The sequence below is a fragment of the Petaurus breviceps genome, unplaced genomic scaffold (genome assembly GCF_028583685.1).
Source record: "Petaurus breviceps papuanus isolate PSGF00001 unplaced genomic scaffold, PetGlider_PUasm1.0 37, whole genome shotgun sequence".
NCBI classification, from domain to species: domain Eukaryota; kingdom Metazoa; phylum Chordata; class Mammalia; order Diprotodontia; family Petauridae; genus Petaurus; species Petaurus breviceps.
In genome coordinates, this window is record NW_027186296.1 from 20,359,816 (window position 1) to 20,377,496 (window position 17,681).

A 17,681-nucleotide genomic window follows, 5' to 3' on the forward strand; every position below is an offset into this window, starting at 1 on the left:
AAAATTTCCCAACAAATCCCTGAGAGTATTTTGTTTAAGCCCTGGCTTATCATTCTTTTTTGTGGGTGGGAGGTGAGGAATGGGGCAGGAAGGAGACATTCAAGGTTAAATGACTTGCCCATAATCACACAACTAGTAAATGTCTAGAGCCAAATTTGAACTCAGGTTCTCCTGACTTCAGTGTTGGTGCTCTCTCCACTGGGACACCTGGCTGCCCAGAATCCCTGGTTTATTATTCTATAAGACTTTAAAAGACAAAGTCTCAAGGAGGAGATGATAAAACCTCCCTCAAATAAAGTATTTCAGTACCAGTTAAATGAGGTAGACAGTCAATGACCTGAAATTATCAAAGTGAACTCAAAATACAAATTAGAATACAGAGAAAGATTAAGCCTAAAAATTTGGATTAAAAAACTGTCTTTTGGGGGGCAACTAGGTGGTAGAGTAAATAGAGCACTGGATCTGGAGTCAAGAGGACCTGAGTTCAAATGCGGCCTCAGACACTTAACACTTACTAACCATGTGACCTTGGACAAGTCACTTAACCCCAATTGCCCTGCCTCCCCCCCTTCAAAAAGCAAAAAACACCCCAAACTGTCTTTCTGAAGCATTGAGATTAAAAAAAAAAAGCTTCAAGAGTCACTTAAATATTCTGATCAAAGGGCTTAAAAAATTAAGTGGGACTTTTAAATAGCACCCATTCATTCCTATGCCTTCATCTAGCAGATAAGAAGAAGGTCCAAGGTCACAAAACTGGTTAGCACAGAAGTCAGGCCTAGAGTCAGGTCTTCTAACTCCCAGGAGTCCACTGCTACTCTACCATCACTACAAGTCAGTCAATATATTTGGTTAAACAAACATTTATCAAATATTTAATATGTACAATGCTAGACACTAGGAGAAATAAAAAAGACAGGGTTCATCTTTCAGAGAGTTTACAATGTAGTTGAGGAAGACAGATATAAACCATAATATAAATTAGTAGATGCTTAGTATCAGATGAGCAGAACAGATAGTAAGTAAAATAGAGAAAGAGTTTATGTGCAGTTTAATAGAGAAGGGGATACCTTAACTGAATTTTAAAGGAAAGGCAGAATTCAGAGAAGTGGTTAGAAAGGAGAAGATCACTCTACATGGAGGGAACTACAGTAACGTGAGCATGGCACAGAGGCAAGAATGTGCCTGGCATGGTTGCCTTAATAAGTGACTGAATACAGAGACTAAAGAAGTAGGCAGGAGTCAAAGATGGCTCTTTAGGAAGAACAATATACACAGTGGTGACAGCCAAGTAAGTGAAAAGATCAATGCACAGATTATATGCAAAGCATAACTACCTCTTCTCAGAGAAAAAACAAGGAACTATGAGGAAGAGTCTCACATACATTGATACAGTCAGTAATCTTATCCATTGTTTTTGTTTAACTGTTTTTCTGTGTTATAAGGGGAGGGATTGGGGGGGTTTCAATTCCAGGGCTGGGGTAAGATCCAGAAACAAATGTGATCTCAAAGCAAGGGCATTTAAAAAAAAAAAAAGCATGTGGATATGATAAATATAGAGAGAAAGAAAGAGGAACAAAGACAGAGACGGAGGTGGGAGGAAGGTAAACTGCAGACATGCAGTTTGGCACTAAAATCCAAGGAATTTGTTAAATCCATGGATATTTGTATTTCTGGCATCAGATTGTGTCTGGGTTTGTGGTGGTGTACTGTAAGAAATTTTAATTAAATATTTAAATGCATTAAAATAACCCATACTTTCAGTCATAACCAAGACTGCACTGCATGTACTTAAGTATCTTATCTTAAGTGATACAACATCTCATAGCAGTTGCACACATTCTGACTTTTCAGATGAAGGAATATAGATTGTTGTTACTTGGCTGAAATAATATTCAAAGAGATAAAATTCGCATTCTTCATGTGCCTTACCTTTGCAACAAAATAATCCCACATACTAAGTTCTGGAGGGATGAACTTTTCTCTGTAGGATGGTCTTTCTGCAGGCACTGGTGGTGGTGTTGCATCTTTTACAGGTCTTCCAGGTACTAGCATTCTCATGTTAAAACGTCTCCGATGTTTATCTATTTCTTCAGAAGGAACAGGAGGTGCTGATTGGGAAGTAAAGTCAGAGCTCATTTTCTACTATTAGTTTAAACAGTTCATACTTCTTTTCATCCTACTGTGGAAAAATTGTAGTTTGGCCAAAATTAATTAGAATTGCATTTGAAGGAGACTATTGCAATTTTCCCAGTAAAATACCAACCTATCAGCAGCCATAACAGGGCTCAGGCAGACATGACAAAGTCATCTTGCCCCAATACAAACTGCACTCTTCCAGCAGAAAGAAGCTGAATTAAGAAATATTTTAGATATGCTAATACTGCTATAGGTCCTATAGGTATCACAAAGAAACGTGATGCCTGCCTATTAGAATTTGCACAGTCAGGTTGGGGAGATAAGGCATATGATGTATAAATAACTAAATTCAAAAGCAATATAAATTGAATAAATGAATGATATCATTTTCTGTACCTCTTCTCCAATTCCTCTCCCAATTTCCATAATGTTTCAAATACTACTGACAGGGGCTCAGGAATCACACATTCCAGTTCTTTAATGACCCAAGGATATAATCTGGCTCAGATGATTTAAATTTATGTAGAGCAATCAGGTGCTCTCTTACCAACTATCCTTACTTATCTTTGGCACCATCTGTTAGTCACTTGGGTTCTATCCCTCCTAGAGTAATGGTCAGTATGGGTTTAGAACTCCCAAAGAAATATAATGTACTTGGAAATATAGTGGTTCTAGGTAGTAAGTAGGAATTGCTTGGTACAAGAAGCATCTGTGTGATGATGGTATTTGTGACACAATTACAGCATTCTGTATGGGTGGGAGGGGGGAAGGACAGGGGAAAGGACAGAATGCTCCATCAGTGACTCAATTTTAGAAAAAAAGGAACAATAACAAAATATGAACATTAAAGAAACAATCATCCTTGATGTTGCTTAAAAATTTGGATTTGGATGTGGGTTTAAATTACTGATATACTCTCAGGAGCCTGTTATAATTCTATCAATAAAACATACCATTCTCTTGAACATTATATTTAAACCTCTCTGCTTCCTTCTTTGCATCATTCAAACATGTTCACATTTTCTCAGCCTCAGAACAGACAGACTACAGAAACAGACATTTCAGAAAATCATGTTATTCATGATTATCAGGGATCAGTCGTTCATCTTGGCACTGAAGGTAGTCAGTGCAAATTATACACCAAGGATTTTAATAAGACAATGATTTTTTGAGTTCCTAAAAGTAGGAAATTGAAACTGTTTTCCTTTAAACTCAAGATTATGTAAATTCACATACAAACACTAATGTCATCAAAGTTATCTCACCTGAAATATTTTCTGATTGTCTTCGAGGCTTCACCACAAGTTTCACTCCACCTCCAAACACAGCAGCCCACATTCTATTATTTAATGGGTGGGCTGCCAGTCTAAATAATTCATTGAAAGAATTTGTGGCAAGAGCATGTATCAATAAACTTAAGTAGACAGCAACAACAGCTTCACACAACAAGATGTTCAGTTTTGGTTGGTCCTCATCTCGAGCAGAGCTTAACAGATTGATAAGGGAGCTCACACCTGCAACACGGTAGCATAATCAGTTTACAGTACAGAAAGAAAAATCTACAATCTATAACAGACAATGTACAAACTTTTCTTGAAAAACTGTGCCATGTTTACTGGCATCATTTCTTGCTTAATGGTTAAAATTGTCCTTCTAAAAAGCAGTGATGGTATTATAAAAGTATTTAAGTTCTAGACCAAAAGTACCCTCCCACCATTTGATTAAGATTTAATGTTTTCAGCATCTAGAGCATAGGTTCTTAATTTTTTTGTTGTTGTTGTCGTCGTGGACTCTTTTGGCAATCTGGCTAAGCCTATGGACCCATTCTCAGAATGTTTTTAAGTACATGAAATACAAAGGACTATAGTTACCAAAATATTTAAAAAGCTAAATTCAGAGATCATAGGTGAAGAACACCTGATACTGAGTTACAAGGAAGTAGTGGCAAAATTAATTGGAATTAAATAACTGGCCATGTAACCTTAAGCAAGTTACTTAACCCCATTGCTTAGGGGCAGCCAGGTGGCACAGTGAGTAACAGCATTGGCCCCAGCGTCAGGAAACCCAGGATCAGTTCCAGCCTCGGATACTCAGCACCCACACAAAAAAATAACTGGCCGTGTAACCTTGAGCAAGTTACTTAACCCCAATTGCTTAAAAAAAAATTAACTGGAATTTTTATCTACTATATTTTCTTCATACAACAATACTTAAGAGTAAAATTGCTTCAAGTGATTTGGAGTATTTCTTCATATGGCTGCTGATTGCTTGGATTTCTTTATTTGAAAACTGCCTCTTCAAAGAAAATTTAGCTATTGGGAAATGGTTCTTATTCTCATACATCTGAATTATTTCCTTACTTATCCTGGCTATAAGACCTTTATCAGAGAAACCTGCAATACAGATTTTTTCCTAGTTACCTGTTCCCCTTCTTTTATTACATTAGATTTGTTTAGGCAAAAGCTTTTTAATTTTAAATTTATCAATTCTTTCTCTTATCTTCTCTATCACTTGTTTAGTCCTATCTTCCCTTATCTACAGATCCAAAAGGTAATTTCTTCCTTAGTCCCCTAATTTGTTTATAATATGACCTTTTATATCTAGGTCATGTATGCATTTGGAGCTTATCTTGATATATGATAGAAGGTGTTTGGCCTAAACCTAATTTCTGTCAGATTGCTATCCAATTTAAAAGCAGTTTTTGTCAGATGTCGAGTTCTTCTCTCAGTAACTGGGGGGAAAAAAAGCTGCCTATAAGGGAACATTGATATAGAGAAGAAACTAACACTTATCTGACAAAAAGCTATGAATTATATTTAGGGTTTTCTTTCTTTAAAGTCTCAAATTTGGAGGTTCAGTACCTTTGGTCTAGGAGAAAAGATCTAGGCTGATAATAGCACCAGAGAGGGAGGGAAAGGAGAAATTTGGTAAAAAGTTTTCTAGACCAGGAATATTAGATTTCCAATTCCTGGGCTCCAGTAAGAAGGTTTATATTTAATCTACCCTAGGTGGAAAACAGAGTATTGCTTAGATAAGTTTCTGCTTGTTAGTTCATAGGCCATAGATTGAAAACTGAAAAGGACCTCAAAAGGCCAATTCTTTCATTTAACAGACAAGAAAACTAAGGCTCAGAGATGTTAAAGGATTTGATCAAAGATAGGTAGTGAATGGCAAAGATGAGATGCAAACTCAGATTCCATCGACTCCAGGAAAGATCAGTACTCTTTCTACTACACAATACTATCTCTCTAGTTGCTTTAGGATTCAAAGGAGACACAAACTGGATATCATTTAGGTGACTTTTTTTTCCTTTTATTTTCTTCTTTAATAGGGATAAGTGTTAAATAAAAGAAATGATTTCTCTCCTCCCCCTTGACTCCCATATTTTCTGCACCCCAACAATTCTGAGAATATGTGAAGGCTTTTTTTCCCTCCATATTACTCTTCCTGATTAATTATTTTGGTTGTAATTGTAAGCAATAGTAGGAACCCTGAAGACCTAGTAATTGAAATGTATTAATTACCCTGTTTGCTAAAATAAAAATACAAGATAAAAACAGTGGTTTTATTATGCTCTGACTAGGAGCTAAGTAGGTTTACTTTGGGACCAGACCTATGATTTCATTGGTGTGAAGAATTTCCATTGTAGAAACTCCCTCAAATGATAGAGATTGACTACTTGTCTCTGTAACTTCTAATCTTAAAGTGCCGTGTAGGGCATTGACAGTATAAGAGATTTGCCCATATTACACAGTTATTAATTCTCAGAGGCAGAATTTAAAACTAGGTCTTCTTGGTTCCAAGATTAAACCTCTAGCCACTAAACCATACTATTTGCATGCTGACTTGTTTTTATCAATAAACCTGTTATTAAGGGGAGAGGAAGCCCCATTGTCCAGAATGTTCTGGAATTGAGTAAATTAATTCTATTCATATCTAACTTCCTTACACTGACATTATAAAGACATAGCTGAGACCTATGAATGCCCCCAGTGAAAGTGAGCAGAGTATTAAGGTTTTAGTACTTTTCATGAACAAGAAGAAGAGAGTTAAACTAGGTGACATGAATAAAAATCAAAATATTCAAAAACTGAGGTTCTTTGGAAAACAATTTTCATTTTTCCAGAGGTCAAAATTCATAACTTCAACATGTCTTGGAGATTGCAAAACCAGAGGCAAGAAGGAACAGTTGGCGTGAAAACAGATCCTACAGAATGGTGAGACAATAATACTAAAGTAAATATAAGAAGTAAGAAATAGAGATAGTCTCAGCAAGAAGGAAGGCCCTCAAGGTAACTGCAGAAGTCACCCTTCTTCATACAAATGGTTTATGATCTTGCTCAGAAAAAAAAAAAGATACAGAGAATAACATTCTCAGAGCACTTTTCTAGCAGGGTTACCTCATATACTAAGAACTGAATCTGAATCCCAGCTGGGCACACTTGTGATCTTTTCGTTTCTCTAGATAAAGATTTTTAAGACCGTTTCTCCAATATCTATGCAGCATTTAGAAAAGAAGCATAGTATTTCCACTTCCGTGTAGAACGTGGGAAGCCTAAGAACTCTGGTTAGAGGTAATGGTTCCTCAGACCAAGAACTGGGAACTGTAGAAATTAAAAGTCTTCACCAAGAATTCAGCTACATGAGTAGATATGAGGGAGAGGAAAGCCAGAGTATGAATACCCAGGTGTCAGTCACTGAGGTCAGAACTCCAATACTTAGTCTGTTTAGCCAAAGGGAGGTGACAATTAGCCTCAATGGACTACATAACACTTTGAGTAGGTGGCACTTCAGAGTCTTGAATCCAAGGCTAGGAGGAAAGGAATATAATATTTGATTTTGGAGGCACATTTAGAAGCACTGAAAGAATGGCACAGGTTTGGAAAAACTGGCTAAATGCAATGAGAGGCTTGGATTACATGATCCTTCCAGTTCTAAATCCTACAATCAAAGAAAATGACCCCTTGGGTCAATATACCAAAGAGGACTGCATTTGTCCGAGGGGCCTGGGTACTCTCCAGTCAGAAGGAACTTAACAAGGTAAATGTAAAGTCCTACAATTAGGTTTAAAAACAAAAGGTAATTGAACAAGTACAGGGCAGGGGAAAACAAAATTAGATAATTCATACTGAAAAAGACTCATGAGTGACACAACAGACAAAAGAGTTAGTTCACTTTTAGGCTGCCTCAACAGAAGCAGAGTGTCCAGAAGGAGAGAAGCACTGTATTTTCCCACTGTACTCTGTGTCCTGGTGAGACCAAATTTGGAACACTATGTTCAGTTCAAGGTGCCACATTTAAATAAGAACACTGACAAGCTGTAAAGTTCCTAAAGGAGTTTTCAGGGTAAGGAGAGATGGAGAACCAGGGTGCTGAAGGGACCCAGAACCATGCCATAAACGTGTTTAGGCTGAAGAAGACTTAAGGGGAAAATGGCAACTGTCTTCAAATACTTAAAAAGCTATGTATAAGAGGGGAAATCTGTTCTTCTTGTTCCTAGAGGGCAAAACTAGAAGAACAAAAGCTGCAAGGATGCTGATTTTGGTTCAATATAATAAAAAAATGCTAACAACCAGATCTGTCCAAAAGTAGAATAGCACTGTGATTCAGGATGTAGAGAATTACCCATCACTAAATGTCCTCAAAGAAAAAGGCTAGACAAGTGTTAAAAGAAGTCCTGGTCAAAAACAGTCACATTTTCCTTTGAATTTTCATAAAACCCATCTACTAGTCCCTTACGGAACTCTTTTCTGAGATGTAAACTCAGAAAACCTAAGGATAAATAGCAACCCATATATAAATGGAAATACCATCTTTTTTTTTTGTGTGTGCTCTTTGCTTTGTGCAGTTCACAATAGTAATACTTGCAACTTAAGAGTTCTAATTCTCTATATTTGATGTCACTGAAAATCACTCATTCAATCTCTTAATTTTTTAAAAAGAAATTGTCACATTACAAGCAAAAAATCCTCCAAAACCCACAACATGAATTCCTCTCACCTGGCCATTGAGCAGGAGATGAATTTGGTGTTGCATGTTCATCAATACTTTCCGTTCTTAGTCTTCGACGATCACTTAAAAGAAGCCCTTGGTAAGCCATTCCAGTAAACTGATTTGCCTCAGTTTGGCTACTAAAAATAAATGAAGCATTTCTAGTGGGAATCTGAGAACATTCTTGAACTTGAATTCATTACAAATATTTAATTATTTGTATTTTCAAAATGAAGGCACAAAGGATGTAAGTTACACTGTATTATCAGGGATTAAAAATTCTTTACATTACTTGTTCTTAACAAAGAAATGAGTGGTAAGCAAATCACTGTCACATTCTGTTATATTTCTAAGCCAATAATCTATTTTGGTAGTAATATAGGGCAGTAAGTTTATCCTTAAACTGAAAATGGAAAGGACCTTTAGAGAACTGTTTTTTAAAAATATTTAATCCTTAGATAAAATGTTTCCAAATAACTTCTCTGTAGTAGCTATATTTTAGTGCTAGAAGAAGTAAGAAGTCATCAGTAACATAATTCAGTGGTGGTCAATCCAAACTTTGGTCTGGAAAATTTGTCTCAAAACTGAAACAGATCAGCTGATTTGTTAATAGGCACCCTTTGGTCAGTGGGGGAAATTAGTCAATATGTTTTTATACATTAAGATGCTCCACAGTCATATGAATTAGCATTCTTTTTTGCATTTTTCAAATGTTTTAGTCTTGCTTAGAAATGGACTAATTAAATTAATATTAATTATTATTAATGTATAGCCCATTCTTCACATGGTACTTAAAAAAAACCTTATTTAAAACTGCTGTATTTTCAAGGAACAAATTCTACAAATGTAAATTTCTTACATCTTATTGAGATTTTCAAAAAGTATCTGCTTCTAGCATTTAGTTATTCATACTTTAAATTAGGAGGTCACAGCCTCAGGGTCAAATCCAGCCCACTGCCAGTTTTTATACAGTTTCACAAGCAAAGAATGATTTTTATATTTTTTAAAATAATTCTTTTAAATGTAAAAATCATTCTTAGCTCTGGGTGTCACAAAAACAGAAGGAGGTCTGGATTTGGTCCACAGGCTATTGTAGTTTGTCAACCTCTGCTTTAAATCATGCACAGAATCTCAAAGCTGGAAAAAATCAGAGAGATAAATGTTCCAACTCATACCTAGTTACGAATCATCTTAAAATATCCTAGAAAAGTGTCATCCAGGCTCCACTTGAAGAGGTCCAGCAATGAGGGACTCATTTATTAATATTTTTTAAATGAAATTTGGACCATATATTCATGTGATTTTATTTCTCCATAATTATTATATCCCAACATCAGAACTCAAAGTATACAAGTTATAATGAACACTATTTGGCATTGAGAAAATGAAATTTTGTAATCATTTCTTCCCATTTATATGTCCAAAGGCATATAAATTATGATGATGTCCCACAGAAACAAAATTTTATTCTTTAAGCCAAAAGAACATCATTTTCTCATTTTTTCAAAAGGATCTTCCATTTAAAATCAGAACATGAGATAAGAAGCTCTAATAAAACAAAATGAGGTTTTTTTCCTAGATGCCAAAAACTGATGAGTAACGTGGAACTCAACTTCAATAACTCCATTTTGTCATCTTCTACACTGTCTGTTCCTGGCACTTTTTTAAATTAGACTAGCTGTGAAAGGATTAGACTAGCTGTGAAAGGAAACTTTTTCGGTTACTTGGTTGTTTTTTAAAGCTATCTATTTAAAATGTCAATTTAAAAAATAAATGCATACAAAATACTTCCAAATTAGCAATCATATTTAGAGAATAAATTATGTATCAAATATCTAAACCAGTTTCTGATGGGAGAAATATAAAGTAAAATAAATGATGATACAAAACTATGAAAAGGGCACTTCTCCCCTGATTCTCCATTCTTTTTTTTTTTATTTTCCATGCTTTATTAAAATACACATAAGGACACAGAACCTTATTAAAAACAACAACAACATAATTCTGGAACACTTTCATTCAATTTGGTTTTTTTGTGTGTGTATTAGTGCTACTTGTTTAGGGTTTTTTACCTGTAGCTATGACTGTCACATAATGCTTGGTAAATAGATGCAGAAAGTGAAGCTGCTAGTGAATGAAGTGTGTGCACCTAAAACCAAAACAGCCAAAATTACATTTTGTACTAACATTTCTATACAACAGTAAAATAGTCAGAGATCAGAAATTAACGAGATTCTCATTGTTGTCATAAATACAGTTTGATTAGTAAAACAGGTACATATTTAAAGAAGATAGCCAGCCTCTCCAACACTTTGGACTGATTTAATCAATATATGTTGATGCTACTGTGGCATTTCTCACTAATGCTAAAGGTCAGTTGAAGTACTAATGAATGACTTTCACTGGGTTCTAAGGACAACAACGGAAAACAAGTATTAACCTGGAAATAAATGATTGGTTTAGTATAGGTTTGTCCCTGAAGATGCCCCAAATTGAAAATAACAGTAATAATACCAGTGAAAATAGGAAAAAAAAAAACCCTTCACTTTTAGATTAGCAGGATTGGATCCATTTAGCAAATTATATTTATATCAAACTGTATTAGAATGGTACTCATGGTCCAAAGGAGACTTTAAAGCATTTCCAAAAGTAGAGCAATCTATTCCAATGAACAGAGTCTATCCTGTACAGGTAATAAAGTTTCAAAGCCACCAGAATCTGTATATCAATTTGAAACCTATTACTCAGATAAATCAATTTCTCTAGAATGACAGAATATTAGTACTTTAGGGATCCTCTGAAGTCTAATTCCATGATATTTTTTGAAAGTTATATTCAAATCATTAAGAACCAAGAATGTTTATATTTTCATACATCATTTCAAACTCCTCTTTTCCATATTTACCAAACCAGTATTAGTGTAATCAAGTAGTCTGTGCCATATAGTATCAGAACCATGATTTCACTGGTATAGGTAACTCCCTAGGGAGAAAACTCTGTTTATCAATGGAGGGGTCTACACTTGTTCTACAACTTGTATTCTTAAAGTGATGATTAGACTGTTGAGAAGTTAGGTACCTTCATCAAGATAACACAGTCAGGATGTGTCAAAGCCATGACTTTCCTGGCTCCCAGGCCAGTTCTCTATCTACTATTTCATAGTGCCCCTAACTATACTAAATATTAATACAAAATAATTCATTTTATAACTATTCAGTATATATTCATAGATAGATGAGGGGTCCCAAACAGATTAATTGTAATCAGTCAATGATAGATCATTTCTATCTTACCCCCACTCCTAGACCCTCCACTGCTGACTAATATTTTCAGCTTATACATGTGGCATGAAGTCTTCCAGAGGCACTCCCCTCCCTCGAAGCATCCTCACTACAGTTTGCAGATAAAAACTCTTCTCCCAGGAACTTTACCAAGCAGATGCATACAGGGGATCCCTCCCATATGAAAAGAAAAGAGAACTTGGTCCTCTAAGTAAAGCATGGTATAGGGGAAGCCTGCTCAACTCTTAGGTTCCCACCTTGCCTCCTGTTCATTCTTGGCATTACTCAATTGTTTAATTCCTCAGAGTGAGAAATCAAGGTTATATTTGCGTGGTACTATGGGCAACTAACCCCAATTTTCCTTAGTTACTGTATATGACATTCCAGGACCAGAAGGGAACTAAAGAATTGCAGATAAACACCCAAGGAAGTTTCTTCCTTTCCCAGATATTAAAAGGCTTGCCATTTTTGATATACTGATCATCAGTCACTCACTAATATTTTATTTGGCTGGGAAATGTCCAACCATACTTGCATACTGAATTAGTGCTTCATTTTAAAGAACAGTACAGGCCAAATATATAGAATGAAGGAAGTCAAAACTGGCTAATAAGTGACAAAGGTGATTGCCACTTATTAATACTAGTCAACTGTTTTCTCTGTCTTAAAGAGAGACTATTACTTTTCCAGAAATATTCAGAGATGAATAGCATCCTTGATGCTAAAATGTAAATTTAACGGACAAGCAATCTTGAAGCAATAGAGAAAAGAGGTACTGAAAAGAACACATGACAGATCAGACAAAAATCACTATCGGCTATTGCCTCTAGACATTAGTTGGAAGTAATTTTTTAAAGTGTTTGTACATAATATATATTATATATATATATGTGTGTGTGTGTGTGTATGTGTATATGCACATACACACATTTCATAGGGTATCCCAAAAGTCTTAGTATAGTTTTAAGTTACTGAGTATTAAATTACTTTCATTTAAATTAAATTATTAATTAAATTTTTATTATTATAAATTAAATTCCATCATTAATTTAGATTATTAAATTACTTTAAGAAACTAAAGGTTTAAACTGCACTAAGGCTTTTAGAACAATCTGTATAATATGTATACATGTAATATATATGCATATTTATAAAACTTGTGAGAGTAAATGATAATAAACTTTGCATTACCTTCACATCTTCAACATTGGGATGTGGTGGCACTTTCATCTGAACAATGGTATAAAGGATATCATGGATGTGATTATTTAGATATAATACAGGATTAGCTATAACCGTTTTTGTTGAAGCAATACTTGCTGAAAGCAGAGGTAGTGTTGTGGGTAATGGTAGTGGTGACTGGAGCTGCTTCACTGTTGTTTCCTATTATAGTTTTTTAAAACAAAAGCATCAGTTACCTGACAAAAAATACTAGTAATGATTGAAATTTAATTATAATCAAGCTTAACTGAATTTTTTGGTTAAAATACTAATATTTCTGGCATGAATGTCTTGACTTTTTAACACTATAGAAATGGAATTTGCTTCTGTTAACCCCAAACAAGGCTAGAGTTGAACAAGTGCTCAAATTATTGAACTAAGAAATTGGAAATTTGAGAAATGGTCATACCTGCTGTGATTCTTGAAGCAAAAATTTGAGTTCCATTCTTACTGAGGCTAGGCCACCACCTTGTGCCCCATGAAGGCTGCAGTAGCTAAGAAATACTCTTAAAAGATCTTGGTTTTTCTGTAGCCACAACTTCCGCCTTTCGGCATGTTCTCGTTTGGCTTGTAATCTTCGTCTTTCTAACTGGTGGCGCTCATATGAGCCAACTTCTGGTTTGTCCATCATTTCTTCAAAATCAAGGATATCACCATCTATTTTAGAGTATGTTTTGCTGGGGTAATCTTTACCACTTGATTCGTGATTACATATTTCATGCATGGCAGCAATTTCTTTTTCCAGCCAGTTGTAGAGCTGAAATCTGAGTTTTCCTCCATCTACTTCATAACCTGTAGCCAATGTCCTAAGTTCAGTCATGAGGATCTTTAAACATGCTCTGAATTTTAGTTGTTCAGCAATCACATCAACTTCAGGGTCACCTTCTTGAGATTCCTCTTCCTGGGAGGTAAGTGACATAATGGGGTCTGAAATTTTCTGATCTTGTTTTCCATTTCTTTTTTCCAAATCTGAACTTTTCATTACTAAACCAGCATCATCTTCCTCTTCTAAAGCACTATCTTGGTCGTCACCCCAATCAAGAGTGAGTGGCTCCTCATCAAGTTTTAATGTTGTTTCACCCCAGTTGAACTGAGATGATTGCATATTGGCTGAACTTAAGGGAACACTTTCACTACTTTCACTCCGTGCTTTGGATTCAGAAGCCCCAAGGAGGTCTTTGTTTACAGAAAAGCTTGATTTCTTAGTTACTTTTGGAATTTTGGAAAGTACCTCAAGAGCTAACACAGGACATCCAACTTTAAAGTGAGCATTTGCAGTGGTAAAGAATAATTTTCTCTCTATAAGATTAATATTACCAATAAAATTTTTCTCACTTTTGAGACCTAAAGTTGCTAAAGTCCCTTCAGGTGAGCCAAAGTTTCTTCGTAGAAGTAAAGGGTGAGTCCGGAGGTAGTTGTAAAAACTAAATACCGCAGGATTGCAAGATTTAATAATAACTATGGAAATAAAAAATATATATCATTTTTATATTCAATAGCTGCAAAATATCATATTCAATAATGTTTAAAAGTATAGAGCATTGTATCCATTTGTGTTTTTCTAAATTAATATATATGCCTCATATTCCTCCAATATAAAGACATATCAAAATGATGAACGAAAGTTTTTCCAACTAATAAAAGGACATGGGATATGTATGTTATACCACAATCTCTAGGCTGTTAATTGTTCTTCCTTGTAACAGTTTTTTAAACTTAAATTACCTACTGAAAAAGAGATTTCTGACAGTACAGCTGACATTTTCAAGGCCATTTTATCAAGTTAACACATAACTAATTTGGAGTAAGTCACTCCCACAAACATATTTATTTTTGTCAGTGAACAGTTTTATGATCAAAGAGAATTTAGGTAATTTAGAACCTAAGCTTTATTTACATCTAAGAAATGAATAACATAATATTTGTCTTATCTGACCTTAAAAAATTATTGTAAAACCAGGAGATCATATATATGAAGATGCTTTAGTTGGAATATTTTAGAAGTCAGACAATACATTAACTTCCGTAGTGGTTTTGTATAAATTTAGCAAAAGCGATTTAGCAAATGGCTATCTGGAACTATGGTAGCATGCCAAAGAAGTTTAGTCCAATAAGATGCTGAATTCCTCAGTCAGTACAGTAAGACCAGGTCCATTTGTATACTTAGCCTATAGTCCACAAATTCCCATGTGGAATTCTCAACACTATCTAAGGGCCCCCAAAATGGTGTAGGAATTTCATTCAACTATGTCAGTGCTCCAAGGAGAATGGGCTAAAGAAAATGTAGGAAACTATTAGGGGGCCTGGAAAGTGATATTACTCCCATATATAGCAAGTTCTAATTGACTCTAGGTTGTCTGGCTAAACTATGACCTGTCTCCCTCTCTCTCCTCCCCTCCCCTGAAAAAAGCCCCCCAGACCTACCAGGAAAATGCTAATCCCGACTTTGCTATCTCAGAATTTAGAGAAGAAAACTTCTCCCCCACACTTGGAACAGCCAGACTTCCCAGGGCTACTTCAAATCCTAAGAACCTCAAGAGCCATTTATATATAGGGTTTGGAACACAAAATGGAGAATATAGCAAGGACAATAAACCTGAGGAATATCTTTTTCATAGAAATGTAGAGGTACTAAAAATTAGCTTCACCTACCCTTCTTCCTTTATCACGAATATCATGTTCTTCCCTCTATTACTTAGAGCTCATGGACCCTAAGGTACTTTGCCTGTGTATAAAAAGATCTAAGTGTTGGAGCTAGTCTATACAACTGGTATTTTCTCTAAGATACAAATGAATCTTACTTAAACCTTTAGAAATTAAACTAGTCATTATTATAGTACACTTTTCTGTCCTACTACAGGGTCTAAGAGATTGAAATCGTAAAGGGAAGAATATCCTAAGGACCTAAGATGTAAGAAATTTAAATTAGAAGAAACAGATAAAGCTAATTCTCAAGATTTAAGAAGTAAGTAAAGGGAGCTAAGAGTGGGATAGCTAGGTGGCACAGTGAATAGAGCACAGACCCTGGAGTCAGTAGGACCTGAGTTCAAATCTGGCCTCAGACACTTAACACTTAATAGCCATGTGACCTCAGGCAAGTCACTTAACCCCAATTGCCCTGCCTTCCCCTCTAAAAAAAGCAAAAAAAAAAAAAAAGATAGAGAGAGAGAGAGAGCTAAGAGAACAATATGCCTTAATCTCATTTATAATGTCATATAAATGGAATATATAATTGGCTTACTGAAATTTCTTGTAATTTTCTTTTTTCCCTTAAAATCTCTATTTACCTGTATAGTTAGCAATAAGGTCCTCTGGAAACATACAAAAGGATTATGTGCTTTTTCTAATACATCAAGGTAATGAAAAAAATGGAAATTGTATGTATATATCTACATTTATGCATGTATATATAAGTGTGGATATATTTACGTGTGTGTGTATGTGCATACGTGCCTGTGTGTATGAGAGAAAAATACCCAAGTGAGAATAAGAACAAAAAACCCAGGTCTCTCTAAGTTCTCTGGCTGGATTACGGCAGGAAGAACAGGAAGAAGAGGGGAAAAAAAGGAGAAAAGAAAAGCCAAACATTAAGAACTGGCTTAATACTAGATACTAATATTAAAACCCACATTATCCCCAAAATGCCTAATCCCCAGATGATGAGTCATCATAGTCAGTGTTGCAATTAAAAGGTAAAAGAGGTGAGCAGACTTCAAGGTATTCTAACAAGACTGATGACTAGATATGTTCTCCATTCCCCATTAACTCTATTAAAATTAAAAAGATTTTTTGTGGAGGTAGAGCAATTAACAGTTGAATCCATAAAATGAGAAAGGCAAGAAACCCAACAAATAACAGCCTTATGAATTAAAAGTAGAGAATGCTAACCCAGAGATTTAAAAAATACTTCCCCCTTTTCCTTTTTTGGGAGGTGGGGAGGTCCACAGGTGTGGAAAATTCTTATAATGTCAAATATTTTTCATGTACTGATTAGTTGTGCTGGATTTAAAATAGTTTTTCTTTTTTCAGAACATTCTTTTTTACAAGAGATAGTTTTTGAATTGAAAGGGAGAGAAAGACAACAGAAAGCCTAGGTAATATATAGACAAAAGAAACCAGTTTTTTAAAATGTCACCAGTGGATAACCAATCCACTAAGACATTCTCTCTTGTACAATCTACTAGCACTACTGGTTGCTTTAGATGCCCTTTAAGAAAATGTTGCTTAAAAGGTTTTTTTTAAGTTAACAGAAAACTCTAGCTTAAAAATTAAAATAAGCAAAAGAAATATTGTATTGATCTTCTAATTCATTTTCATTTTTAAGAGAAATATTTTGAAAATAAATTATGTTTAAAATGGTATCTTTCTTAGCTTTTACTAACTAAAGTTACAAAAAGACTATGTAGAATTTTCACTGTTTTATTATTAGGAAGGGCAACCATTTTAGCAAAAACTTTAAAATTCCAAAGTAATTCAATTAACAATTTTTTTAAGGTTCCTTATCTTATACATTCATGTACCTGTATCATAAAGGCAATATACAATCACAGTATTTTAAGAGAGAAAAGGAAATTTAAGGATGATGTAAGACCAACCCCTCGATTTACAGATGAGAAAACTGAGACCAAGAGAGATTAAGAAATTTTCTCAAGGTCACAGAGCTAAGTTAATGGCACAGAGAAGAGCCTAGGTCTCCTGACTTCCAGGTCAGGGTTCTTTATACTGCCATCATATTTACTTAAGAATCTTCCAATTTCTCAACATCTGGTGACACAAGAAATATTTTTAATTTATCTACCTTTAACATCTGCCTAATATTCTAACAATATTATTCATAAAAGTTGTTTACAAATATAAAAAAACCTCATTTACTTTTCAAATGATAGCAAAAAACATTTGCTTCGCAAAATGTAGCTAAAAAAAAAAATCTGGTCACTACAGCATCATAGAGAGGGATGGGGGCCGTATGTCAAAATTTCTCTAAGATGGAAAATAAGTTTGGCCATAATTTTGTTTTCAGTCTTAAAATGAATGTGTAATTTTAAAATACAA

The 17,681-nt window shown here is 34.9% G+C and overlaps 1 protein-coding gene across 3 annotated transcripts in view; it reads right to left on the minus strand.

Moving 5' to 3' along the window:
* The window catches only part of DMXL2 (Dmx like 2), a 156,256-nt gene that overhangs the window by 30,335 nt on the left and 108,240 nt on the right, over window positions 1-17,681 (minus strand). For all 3 annotated transcript variants that reach the window (XM_069098053.1, XM_069098052.1, XM_069098054.1), the window contains exons 24-29: window positions 13,039-14,087; window positions 12,600-12,791; window positions 10,200-10,276; window positions 8,137-8,267; window positions 3,402-3,650; window positions 1,930-2,108 (exon numbers count right to left, since the gene is read on the minus strand). In XM_069098053.1, the coding sequence (XP_068954154.1) occupies window positions 1,930-2,108; window positions 3,402-3,650; window positions 8,137-8,267; window positions 10,200-10,276; window positions 12,600-12,791; window positions 13,039-14,087 (1,877 nt within the window). The remainder of the gene's footprint in view (window positions 1-1,929; window positions 2,109-3,401; window positions 3,651-8,136; window positions 8,268-10,199; window positions 10,277-12,599; window positions 12,792-13,038; window positions 14,088-17,681) is intronic.